This window comes from Ostrea edulis, chromosome 3 (assembly GCF_947568905.1).
Source record: "Ostrea edulis chromosome 3, xbOstEdul1.1, whole genome shotgun sequence".
Classification (NCBI taxonomy): domain Eukaryota; kingdom Metazoa; phylum Mollusca; class Bivalvia; order Ostreida; family Ostreidae; genus Ostrea; species Ostrea edulis.
In genome coordinates, this window is record NC_079166.1 from 31,171,951 (window position 1) to 31,185,091 (window position 13,141).

The 13,141-nt window shown below is 36.4% G+C and overlaps 2 protein-coding genes across 5 annotated transcripts in view; one reads left to right on the plus strand and one right to left on the minus strand.

The window, feature by feature from the left end:
• Positions 1-4,088, minus strand: part of LOC125673851 (brefeldin A-inhibited guanine nucleotide-exchange protein 3-like) — a 42,383-nt gene extending 38,295 nt beyond the window's left edge. The window contains exons 1-5 of one of the 3 annotated variants that reach the window (XM_056160455.1): positions 3,974-4,036; positions 2,716-2,909; positions 2,125-2,263; positions 1,325-1,458; positions 282-416 (exon numbers count right to left, since the gene is read on the minus strand). In XM_056160455.1, the coding sequence (XP_056016430.1) occupies positions 282-416; positions 1,325-1,458; positions 2,125-2,209 (354 nt within the window). In that variant the 5' untranslated portion in view covers positions 2,210-2,263; positions 2,716-2,909; positions 3,974-4,036. Of the gene's footprint in view, positions 1-281; positions 417-1,324; positions 1,459-2,124; positions 2,264-2,715; positions 2,910-3,973 lie in introns of all 3 variants that reach the window. The other 2 variants (XM_056160454.1, XM_056160453.1) reach the window with 2 other exon arrangements.
• Positions 4,089-4,259: 171 nt separating this feature from the next.
• On the plus strand, positions 4,260-12,911 carry LOC125673854 (rab-like protein 3). Of its 2 annotated transcripts, none has more exons than XM_048910745.2 (8): positions 4,260-4,340; positions 4,487-4,578; positions 4,729-4,846; positions 6,025-6,127; positions 9,370-9,520; positions 10,052-10,123; positions 10,953-11,049; positions 12,787-12,911. In XM_048910745.2, exons 1-7 carry the CDS (start codon positions 4,292-4,294, stop codon positions 11,040-11,042), a joined length of 675 nt encoding a protein of 224 aa, XP_048766702.1. In that variant the 5' UTR covers positions 4,260-4,291; the 3' UTR covers positions 11,043-11,049; positions 12,787-12,911. The 2 variants fall into 2 exon arrangements, with proteins under 2 accessions (XP_048766702.1, XP_048766701.1); XM_048910744.2 differs by having other exon boundaries at positions 4,262-4,340; positions 10,953-10,994.
• Positions 12,912-13,141: the final 230 nt, after the last annotated feature.

The window sequence follows — 13,141 nt, forward strand, 5'->3', positions numbered from 1 at the left end:
AAATGGTATAACGGAATAAGCCGCATGAAGCATACGATATTGTTCATAAATCTCTATATTCTATGCAATTTCTTTGATATTCATAGAAAATTTTTCTTGTCAGTTTAATCTCTTATAGAGAATACGAACCCGATGTATATTTTGGTATCGTAATATATACTCGGGATTTTATTACCCCAAAACGTATAAGCAACGCGTTGCAGATAACAGTATATAGCCTCTATAAGTGTGCCTTTTGATGAGATTGAGGTACATTACAATGTACAGGACCCATGCCTTACCTTCATGATTTCCATTTGTGTCTCTTCTGGAAGGGTGGGGGTACATAACACTGTATTAAGGATCTGTGTGGGCATCCATTTCTCCTCTCCTTCACACTCAATACTAGACTGAAATCGCTCATCACTAAATATCACCTGAAAGACAAGTCATTGATAGATATCTGACACCTGTATTAAAATAAGTCATCACCAAATATACTCCATTTTGTCTTTAAAGTCATAAAAGTCATGGGGCTTGCAGTGTGTCTTTTGTGATGTTAAAAACCTAAAGAATTTATAAGAATTGAATAAGTAGTTAGTAGTGAGCGCATGTTGGGAACCCGCTTCATCCATTACATCCTCTAAATTAGCATGATATGAAAGATCAGATTGAAAACAATAATAGTGACATCTGAGATAATATGAAAATGACACATTGTCAGGAAATACACAATTTCTGAGTTGGTCAATATTTATTTCCCTTTGTTGAACTCTTACACATGGTGAGGTACAAACTATGTTTTTGTATTCACACGGTGGATACAAATGCTTATCGCTGTGTTCATATATTGCCTAACAGAAGATTAACAATTGTCATGAAACCACCCAAATTGCAGGGATACAAATTTAGTAAGTTAAATATGAGTATTTGATAATAAAGTAGCTCAAACAAAAATTGATAATCACCATCTTCCTTTGATAAAAGTATAACTCATGTAGAAGAGGAAGTAATTAATAAGTTCATATTTAATTTAATGGCCTAATTCAAACAAATTCTTGATGTGGTCAGTTTGGCTGATATAAACAAAATTTACGCTTTCAGAACTCTTATCCTTATGTACATAGCCAGTCTATACTGTATGTGTACATCTTGTAACCACTCAACATTCAACAGAATACTGAACGCACCTCCATCACAAAAGACCTGATACCTTGTAAATTGCGTATTACTTAACATTCATACTATTACATGTAGTATCAGTGATATCTCCATGATTTTATTCTCTGTGACCATGACATGTGGCTAGTAACCATGGTTACAAATACACAATGACATTCCGTACCTGTATTCCACTGATGGCCTCGGTGGCTAGCTTTTTGTTTTTGGATTCCAGAGCTAGATGTAACGGCTCCAGACATTTCTCCCGTAAAACATGGGCAGGGGTCACCTCTAACGCACCCTTGTTTTGTAAAAGATCTGCAAAATTCAACGATCAAGGCCATCAATACTGTATTGTCAGATTGAACTGAAGCTTTAAACATTACTGTAAGATACTGTAAATGAACTCATTTCTATGTTAATTCCTTGTAATAAGAATTTTTGTTCAATTTGAGGAAAATTACAAGGATTTCTTGCATCGCTGTTGTATGTCTTAATAGGGATGGGTATATCACCAAATATTTTGTATGTATCACGAAATTTTTACACAATATCATGATAATATTGCCATATTTTATGACATTCTGTTTTTCCTTAATTCTCTGTTATTTCCATTACTGCTTTGGTGTTAAAGCACACAATAAGCCAAATTCAGTTCATTTAATAATTAAACATTTATTTTGTATATTAGTAACTGTATTCAAACATATAACAAAAATACCTGGGTTTTTTCTCTCCGTCGTATAAACGGTATTGCGATGCATATCATGGAGATGAATTATCATGATATGCTGGTAAAATCTCACATCTCTACGTCTTTTAAAAATATGTTTACTTTAAGTATGCTAAGCCAAATTCCATGCAATATAGCGTAAATTAATCCCATGAAAAAAAAGTACACCTACAATTACAGTGTATAAAAAACTGGCGTCCAGAACTTCAATATTATCTAAATTTTGCATTTATCTAGTTTTATTTATTTACCAAATGCATCCTTTGCACTGCTTTTTATGTTCACATATTTCGGAGAAGACGAATCTCTGATGATCTGGGAGAGGATGTCCTCCATTGTGGGGTCTAGACTGAGGATGTCACATGATCTGATACAGAAAGTGTATGGAATCTATCAAAAAATACATATTACCAATGTTAACTTAATAAAGTAAAATTCATGAATAAAGCTTATGATTTTGTTTATAAAATACCTTCATAAAATGAAAACACAAGATAGCTCAGATGAAATTCAGAAAACTATGATCAACACACATAGTTGTTCATCAGAAATGCACTTCAACAGTACCATTAATGAATGATCCATTGTGTACATTTATAAGAAGATATAGCTAGAGTCCTTTATCTGATTATCATTTCAAGGAGTGGCAGTTTGAGCATTCTAGTACAAAAAAATCCTCATATGCTACACTACACTAAAGAACATTTTGTATTGGGAATTTAAAACATCTTATGCTACTCAAAAACTTTGAACAGAGGAAAAGTTTAACATAGTTTCACATGTCAACTCACAGAATACGAAATGTTAAAATAGGTAATTTAATATCAAGTTATATTCCATACCCCTGTAATTGTTATACATGTGTAGCGGTCAGCCGGGTTCGATCGCCGGTGGCCAGATAGCTCAGTTGGTAGAGCACCTGACTAGAGATTCAGGGGTCCCGGGTTCGAATCCCGGTCTGGTCCCTTTGCGATTTCTCCCTTCCTGTTACATTTGGTGCTGTAGACCAGCCCCTGGAACTGACAGGTGAAAATGCCTGCCAGGGGATAAAGATCCTGGGTTGAAATCTTCAGGGTGTGAAGATATTTAAGGAGGGAGGAATGTAGCAGTCAGCCGGGTTCGATCGCCAGTGTCCAGATAGCTCAGTTGGTAGAGCACCTGACTAGAGATTCAGGGGGCACGGGTTCGAATCCCGGTCTGGTCCGTTGCATTTTCTCCCTTCCTGTTACACATGCCCCCATTGAGCCCTCATGATTAGTGAATAATGATCTAAATACCCCCAAGGTATTGCCTGTGTAATAATGTGATATGGGGGAGGGGGAGTGCAATTCAGCAACTTGAGTATCTGCAGCTTCTGTTCAGTCTGTATTTTATGCTAGTTATTTCATTTCACTATACATTACAGTGGGTACTGCGTCATGTATATTGTGGGTACTGTGTCATGTAATTGTTGGTACTGTGTCATGAACAGTGAAGTATTTTTGCAAAAGGTTCATGTTGACAGTCCATTGTAGCTAGTATTTATACAAAGAGATATAGTGATGGAGTATACGTGTCTCACCAGTGCAGACATAGGCCTCAGAACGTCCTAATCTGACAGAATTCTAAGCTGTGTTGGGGACTCTCCCAGAGGGAAACAAGAGCACAACTAATACTATATTTTCTATTCTACGGTTTTCTACCCTATATTCTTTTTCCTTTGTGGACAGTGAAGTTAAGAATTATAGAAATAGAGTTGAAAAAAATTTATAACGTCTTTCTTTCGGGGAAAAAAACCCCATATAGGTCCTATTAGGCCTAGATGAAAACATTTTTTTCAAAGTCATTTCAATGTGAATTATTTTATGTGTACAACATCCGTATTGAATATCGACAAATGACACAATTTAAGCTGTGTAACTTTTGTAAAATGACAACAGACAGAGTACATCATGAAAGCTGAGTAACATGTAACATATGTTCACATATCATTATCTGTGAATTATCCGGACCGAGTGCCCCCGATATTTATGATATTCGTGATGTGGCATATTAATGACAAATTACTTCTAAATAAAACACTATCGGTATTTCAGAACAAAGAAAAACAAAGACACCGACCTTTCAGTCAAAAATACCAGAAATCAGTTGCATCTGTGATTCTCATCCTTGCTTGAGATTCTGCTTCTGTGGACAGTCGATAATTCTGAGGCCGCTTCTATCCACATTAAAATTGTGATGTGCATTACATTTCTCAAAAGTTCCACCAACGACTGTAATAAGCAACATATCTCAGTAAAAAAATAATATGTTGAAATATTTTATTGACAGATTACAGTTGTATTTTTGAATAAATAAGCGTAGGTGAGCCTACGTTAAATTCGAAACTGAAAGTAAAAGTGAAAGTAGGATTGCTTTAATGGATCAACAGAAAATGTGATGGCAGCAAATGTTGAAAAAGTGAAAATTGTGGTTGTGGGTGATTCAGGTATTTATTGATTTATGTTGAATTTTTCCATTGTATGAACTTTTATACAAACACCATATTAAAAGAGTTCATGGCTACCCCGAAGTTGCAACTGCACTAAACAAATTCTGAGAAAATTCGGAATGTAAATATTTTTCTTATTTCAGGGGTTGGAAAAACGTCATTAGTGCATCTGATATGCCACCAAGAACCCACAAGTAACCCTCCATACACGATAGGATGTTCAGTCGAAGTGAAGGTCACTGGTGCTCAATGTAGTATTTTAACTGAGAAACATTTTTAAAACTGTAAAGATCAAATATTAATCTATATCCAATCACTGTCAAGGATTTCATAAAATTGCTTGTTTTACACAAATTTAAAGGTTGCTGTTGATTATTGTTTTCAGTTACATGACTACAAGGCTGGAACACCCGGAGAGAGGTCGTACTTTATAGAAATGTGGGACATAGGAGGTTCTACCAGCCATCAGAACAGTCGCTCCATCTTTTACCACTCTGTTCATGGTATGTACCATAGAACAATTATAGATTTCCATCTCACTTATGTAGACATATCCAGCATTAGTTGAAATACTTCACAAATTTTTACCTGTGAGTGATGCTAATGGCTGTAGCAGTGCTGCATTGCTCTTTTATCATATCAATACTTACTGTGACACAGGACTCCCTACTTTTAAGATCATATCCAAAAGATCTGTGACTTTCACTTGTAATATCGGGTGTTGGTGAAGGAACCGTCACTATAACCATTAACCTGTCTTACTGGATTAATGCTGGGATTGAGAACATGGAACCTCCCAGGTGCAAATTGCACATTCCTATGCTTTGGACTGCTGTGACCAGTAGCCTAGTAGCTGTGATGTTTACTTTGCATAATTAATGATAGATAGCATATGCCTACTGATTAAGTGCATTCAAAATTACCGTAAAACACAAGTTTCAAGATACATCTGAGTTATGTCCCTTGAGAGCACTTTTTTACACAGCACTGAAGGTGTGAAACATTTTGGGTTTTTTCATGATGGAGGTGGGGTGACTGCCTAAGTTAATGTACACAATAAGTTTCTCATAAATAGCTTTATCACCTACATTCCAGTGACACACAAACAAAATAAGTGATAAATTATATATAAGCATTCAGGGAGAAAATTATTTGTTGCTTACAAGTACATAGGGATTTTTACTCACAAACATGACATTGTATATCATTTGTTTTCATTGTATTAAAATGTTTCTTTTGATAGTATTTTGTATTTCGTACATTTACATCTTATTAGTAAACAGAAGCTGCTTTTCAATTTTTTTTTCACCCTCCTCACTGACTGTTGGTGCATTCTGTACCACTTTGGCACTGAATGTATCTCTAACACAGAAGAGCTCTTATCTCTTGTGTATTGAGGGCGAGGAACACTTTGGCACTATAATCAGCATTTTGTTACAAAGATTTTATTTTTTTTGAATTATCATGAATTATTGCACCAAAATGATTATGATTCATGCCAAATAAAGTACTATTAGTTACTGCTAAACTCAGTCAAGCAATGCTAATATTACTATGTATTGTTATAGAAATCACGTTAAGCAGTTTTTATTAAATTACAGTGCAAATGCCCAAATCTTTAGTTGATGGCTAATATCTCGTGCTGGAAACTGCTACATAAAATACATAATTTTCTTTCTAGGAATAATACTGGTTCATGATCTGTCCAACAGTAAATCTCATCAGAATTTGAGAAAATGGCTGGCAGAGGTGATGAACAGAGGAACCGCCAAAGAGAATAATGGGTGAGTGTGCACAGAGGCTCAGTCTCGTCCGGGAGTGAGGGGGCCACTATTTTCTGTCGAGTCTCGTCCGGGAGTGAGGGGGCCACTATTTTTTGTCGTGTCTCGTCCTGGAGTCAGGGGGCCACTATTTTCTGTCGTGTCTCGTCCTGGAGTCAGGGGGCCACTATTTTCTGTCGTGTCTCATCTTGGAGTCAGGGGGCCACTATTTTCTGTCGTATCTCGTCCTGGAGTCAGGGGGCCTTTATCTTCTGTCATAGTTAAGTTTTGAAGTCATTAATGCTGGTTTGTGATATAAATTTGACTTTTACCAGCAATACAGAGGTGAAGTTAGTCAAATCTTTGTTTTACTGCATATATTTCAAAACACACAGCATATAAATATTCCTGCTTTATTTGACCTTTCATAAGTACTGTTAAGGTTGACAACATTCTGCGGTGGAGTATCCCACTTTGATGTGTGTTGAGTAGTACAGTGGTATAGATGTCAGCTGATTTCATGCTGCACTACATGCACTGGGACTTTGTGATCTACGTACTGGAATTCCTTATTTGGCATTTTCACTTCCCTGAAAAAATTCAAATGCACAAATAATCTTTGATTAACAAATAAATCCATGCATCCTCTTCATTTGATTCAAACTGAAGCAATGTTAACATATCAGCATTTCGTACCTATCATCCTGATTCTCTATGGAGTTCCGAATAGAAAAATACTATGCATATTGCAAACACATCATGCCATTATCTGTAACACATCATGCCATTATCTGTAACACATCATGCCATTATCTGTAACACATCATGCCATTATCTGTAACACATCATACCATTATCTGTAACACATCATACCATTATCTGTAACACATCATGCCATTATCTGTAACACATCATGCCATTATCTGTAACACATCATGCCATTATCTGTAACACATCATACCATTATCTGTAACACATCATGCCATTATCTGTAACACATCATGCCATTATCTGTAACACATCATGCCATTATCTGTAACACATCATACCATTATCTGTAACACATCATGCCATTATCTGTAACACATCATGTCATTATCTGTAACACATCATGTCATTATCTGTAACACATCATACCATTATCTGTAACACATCATGTCATTATCTGTAACACATCATACCATTATCTGTAACACATCATGCCATTATCTGTAACACATCATGCCATTATCTGTAACACATCATACCATTATCTGTAACACATCATGCCATTATCTGTAACACATCATGCCATTATCTGTAACACATCATGCCATTATCTGTAACACATCATACCATTATCTGTAACACATCATGCCATTATCTGTAACACATCATGCCATTATCTGTAACACATCATGCCATTATCTGTAACACATCATACCATTATCTGTAACACATCATACCATTATCTGTAACACATCATGTCATTATCTGTAACACATCATGTCATTATCTGTAACACATCATGCCATTATCTGTAACACATCATGCCATTATCTGTAACACATCATGTCATTATCTGTAACACATCATGCCATTATCTGTAACACATCATGCCATTATCTGTAACACATCATGCCATTATCTGTAACACATCATACCATTATCTGTAACACATCATGCCATTATCTGTAACACATCATGCCATTATCTGTAACACATCATGCCATTATCTGTAACACATCATGCCATTATCTGTAACACATCATGCCATTATCTGTAACACATCATACCATTATCTGTAACACATCATGCCATTATCTGTAACACATCATGCCATTATCTGTAACACATCATGCCATTATCTGTAACACATCATACCATTATCTGTAACACATCATACCATTATCTGTAACACATCATGTCATTATCTGTAACACATCATGTCATTATCTGTAACACATCATGCCATTATCTGTAACACATCATGCCATTATCTGTAACACATCATGCCATTATCTGTAACACATCATGTCATTATCTGTAACACATCATGCCATTATCTGTAACACATCATGCCATTATCTGTAACACATCATGCCATTATCTGTAACACATCATACCATTATCTGTAACACATCATGCCATTATCTGTAACACATCATGCCATTATCTGTAACACATCATGCCATTATCTGTAACACATCATGCCATTATCTGTAACACATCATGTCATTATCTGTAACACATCATGTCATTATCTGTAACACATCATGCCATTATCTGTAACACATCATGCCATTATCTGTAACACATCATACCATTATCTGTAACACATCATGCCATTATCTGTAACACATCATGCCATTATCTGTAACACATCATGCCATTATCTGTAACACATCATGCCATTATCTGTAACACATCATGCCATTATCTGTAACACATCATGCCATTATCTGTAACACATCATACCATTATCTGTAACACATCATGTCATTATCTGTAACACATCATGCCATTATCTGTAACACATCATGCCATTATCTGTAACACATCATGCCATTATCTGTAACACATCATACCATTATCTGTAACACATCATGTCATTATCTGTAACACATCATGTCATTATCTGTAACACATCATACCATTATCTGTAACACATCATGCCATTATCTGTAACACATCATACCATTATCTGTAACACATCATGCCATTATCTGTAACACATCATACCATTATCTGTAACACATCATGTCATTATCTGTAACACATCATGCCATTATCTGTAACACATCATGCCATTATCTGTAACACATCATGCCATTATCTGTAACACATCATACCATTATCTGTAACACATCATGTCATTATCTGTAACACATCATGTCATTATCTGTAACACATCATGCCATTATCTGTAACACATCATGTCATTATCTGTAACACATCATGTCATTATCTGTAACACATCATACCATTATCTGTAACACATCATGCCATTATCTGTAACACATCATGCCATTATCTGTAACACATCATGTCATTATCTGTAACACATCATGTCATTATCTGTAACACATCATGCCATTATCTGTGGGAACTTAATTAACTTTTATTTTCAGTGGCTGATCAGCTGACCTAGTTAATGTTTGCCGATGTAGAAGAATACCTGACGTTGCTATTTTTTTCAGAATTTTTCTGTGATGTTATATGAAATGGAGTTTCTGCCCTTTCGTTGTATCCTGTTGACTAGATTTCGGATTTTCATGTCATTACAGGGGGGATTACGATTCTGAGCAGTTTGCCGGGATTCAGATTCCGATAATGGTGGTCGGGTGTAAAGCAGACCAAGCACAAAATCTCCGGGAGAAATCACCCTCAGGACGGTCATCCATCGCAGAAGAATGCGGAGCAGTCGAATTTAATCTTGTATGTAAATTGTCCACATTTTCTACTGTAAATACTTTTATAGCTTTATTAACAATAGACAACACATTCACAATGACTCGTCAAGGTTGTTTTTGTTCTGGATAAAACATACATGTACTCTTTTTGAATCAACAAATGCCCAGTCATAGCGGTCTGGTGATTAGGGTTCTCTCTGTGCAGCTGATTCTTGATCCCAAGTTTAACATGGGTAGTGACTGTTCCTTTGCAAAGCACCCAGGAGTACAAGTAAAACGCATGGGTCTTTTTTATATGACCTTCAAAATAGAGGTCCCGGATCAAAGTAGGCATTGGCACAGTAAGAACACTCACTGCTACGACCGCACCATGGATAGGTCAAACTCTGTGGTACTTCACCTACAGCTGGTGATGTCTCTACACAAGTGAAAAGTTCTTCGAGTTACAGAGTATAATACACACACACAACAGAAATACTATTCTAGGAGTTTAAGTGTTAAGGAATAAGAAATAATTTACGATGAAAATTGAAGTATTCTTATGCATTTATTTCAGGACTGTAACCAGGTAAAACATATATCTCCAGGATCCACTAATGCTGTTAAACTGACCAAATTCTTTGATAAGGTATGCAAGCATAATGATCAAATGATGTATATAGGAGACACTTAAGAAATTAATTTTCAATTTTGAAAATACATGAGGATGAACTGCGACAGCAGACGTCATGAAGCGTGTTAGCACTTGATGAATAGTATGCTAGCATGAACCGTTGCTGTTCATGCTCTCATGTACATGTATTTTCACAAATGAAATGTATTTTTCATATTTACATTTTACTTTGATTTCTGATGGAATTTCCAGCTGTTAAGATAGATGTACTATATTTATCAAGATTCATACGCACATCGTTTACAACTGCAGTTCATTCATAAGGAAATGGCTATCTTTGGTAAAGATATCGAAGACAAAAACATTGGAAATGTAAATGATGCTACATATAGTGTATACATATAGTGTATACAGCACTGTGTGTGATGAATATTGTCAATATTATAACAGTATTTTCTTTATATATCAGATACCTTTTTAAATCTTAAATGTCAACAGCTTTTTTGTATATACCCCTTATTTTTAATTCCATTGGAGGAAGTAAAGCATAAAAAAAATTTTTTATCAAAGACCGAAAATTTTAAAGAAAATGTCTGTAGATCTTGAAAGTTTTTCAAGACTTCATTTCTATTAGATCCTTGCTATTGAGATACTCTGTAACAAGGGACTGAATTCAGATTAGTAAACACAGGGTAAAGAAAACATCCAGAAAACTTTAATTAATATTAAGTTATAATTTCATGAAAATACTCAATCTATCACAAGAAGCTCTTAGATCTATAGACTATATATTTGTAGTTTTCTGACAATTCTTTTAACATGATGTTGTGGCTCTTCTTTTCAGGTGATCACTAGGCGGTACCACAGTCGAGACGGCGGTAACCAGGTAAATACGGCAACAGGAAATAGACTCAGTTACGTATTCACCGACTAACACAGATGTAAGCTCAGGATTTGTTTTGTTTAATCCCATGGTGGAGGAGAGATAGAGATCCTGTAGAAAGTGGGTGATGGGTACTGTGACATCATTACCTCAGAATTAGGGGTGACGGGTACTGTGATGTCAGTAGGTCTGACTGATGTCGGTAGGTCTGACTGATGTCGGTAGGTCTGGATGATTTCGGTAGGCCTGGGTGATGTCGGTAGGTCTGACTGATGTCGGTAGGTCTGGATGATGTCGGTAGGTCTGGGTGATGTCGGTAGGTCTGGGTGATGTCCGTAGGTCTGGGTGATGTCGGTAGGTCTGGGTGATGTCGGTAGGTCTGGGTGATGTCGGTAGGTCTGGGGGTGATGTCGGTAGGTCTGGGGGTGATGTCAGTAGGTCTGGGTGATGTCGGTTGATGTTGGTAGGTCTGGGTGATGTTGGTGGGTCTTGGGGTGATGTCGGTAGGTCTGGGGGTGATGTCGGTAGGTCTGGGTGATGTCGGTTGATGTTGGTAGGTCTGGGTGATGTCGGTAGGTCTGGGTGATGTCGGTAGGTCTGGGTGATGTCGGTTGATGTTGGTAGGTCTGGGTGATGTCAGTGGGTCTGGGGGTGATGTCGGTAGGTCTTGGTGATGTCGGTAGGTCTGGGTGATGTCAGTAGGTCTGGGTGATGTTGGTAGGTCTGGGTGATGTCGGTAGGTCTGGGTGATGTCAGTAGGTCTGGATGATGTTGGTAGGTCTGGGTGATGTCAGTAGGTCTGGGTGATGTCAGTAGGTCTGGGTTAAGGTAGCTGTTGGAGGGAAGCATGTTATCGAGTCCCTGTGATCAGGAAACAGGAGAACTATAAATTAAAGCTTGAACTTTGCTAGGGTCAGCAGTAACTATCAAGTACGGGGGGGGGGGGGGGGGGGGGTGTATGGGGTATGAATTGCCTTATGTCAACTAAAATACTGTACGTGTACTTATTATCTTTAGTGTATTTAAAGTTGGCATAGTGGTAACTGATGCACATTATGGCATATTCATCATTTAACACTTCTTCTAATGGATGAATAGAGATTTTCATAATTTAATTTAATTGAATCAACTTTTTTAATGCACCAACAAATGCAATAAAATATAATCTTGCTATTAATTAAGTGCACAAGCTGTGCGCTTTTTGTCTCCTAAATCGTAATGTGCATGCAATCTAGCAGTATGGGGTATGAATTGCCTTATGTCAACTAAAATACTGTACGTGTACTTATTATCTTTAGTGTATTTAAAGTTGGCATAGTGGTAACTGATGCACATTATGGCATATTCATCATTTAACACTTCTTCTAATGGATGAATAGAGATTTTCATAATTTAATTTAATTGAATCAACTTTTTTAATGCACCAACAAATGCAATAAAATATAATCTTGCTATTAATTAAGTGCACAAGCTGTGCGCTTTTTGTCTCCTAAATCGTAATGTGCATGCAATCTAGCAGTCTGGTTTTCTTTGTACAGTACTTGTGTATTCAGTCTGATGAAAATTTACACCTCTCTGTTAGCATTGACAATGGAGGTTTTACTTCCAGCAGAATTGATGTGTGTACATGTCATTAATGAACAGCTTAAACAATATCATGAATATAATCACTGGTAATATTATTTCTGAATGTTTCACAACATCAATATAATGTTTTATTACATAAAATGAAAAACAGGAAAACCAAAACAAGTTTTAATTTAGTTTTTATATTTTTATAATGTCTCTGTTTCAGGGGCACATAACTCCTACTATGGAGAGAAAACGGTTCTTCAAAACCTCCCATGTGGACTGAAACTGACCAAATGTTTGTTAGGTTTATTTGTTGAAAGTGCAATATTAAAAGTATTTTTCTTTAAATGCAGATTTCGTATTATTTTATTCTGGACAGTGTCAGCTTTTGGTCAGCATTTCCGAGTGAAGTTTGTGTCGTCGGTCTATTGTCTGTGTTCTCTTTACACAATGTCAGTCATCAATTAATAGATAGCATAACTGTCGGAATAGTATGTGTGGGGGTAATTTACATGAAAATATGAAATGTAGACAATAATGTAGAAAGTCCTTTCATCATGTTGTAATGTAATAATCCC

Coding starts and splice junctions, on each gene's coding strand:
- LOC125673854 (XM_048910744.2), top strand. CDS start 4,292: ATGGCAGCAAATGTTGAAAAAGTGAAAATTGTGGTTGTGGGTGATTCA. Junction 4,341..4,486: donor TGTGGTTGTGGGTGATTCAG/GTATTTATTGAT, acceptor TTCTTATTTCAG/GGGTTGGAAAAACGTCATTA. Junction 10,995..12,786: donor GTCGAGACGGCGGTAACCAG/GTAAATACGGCA, acceptor TCTCTGTTTCAG/GGGCACATAACTCCTACTAT.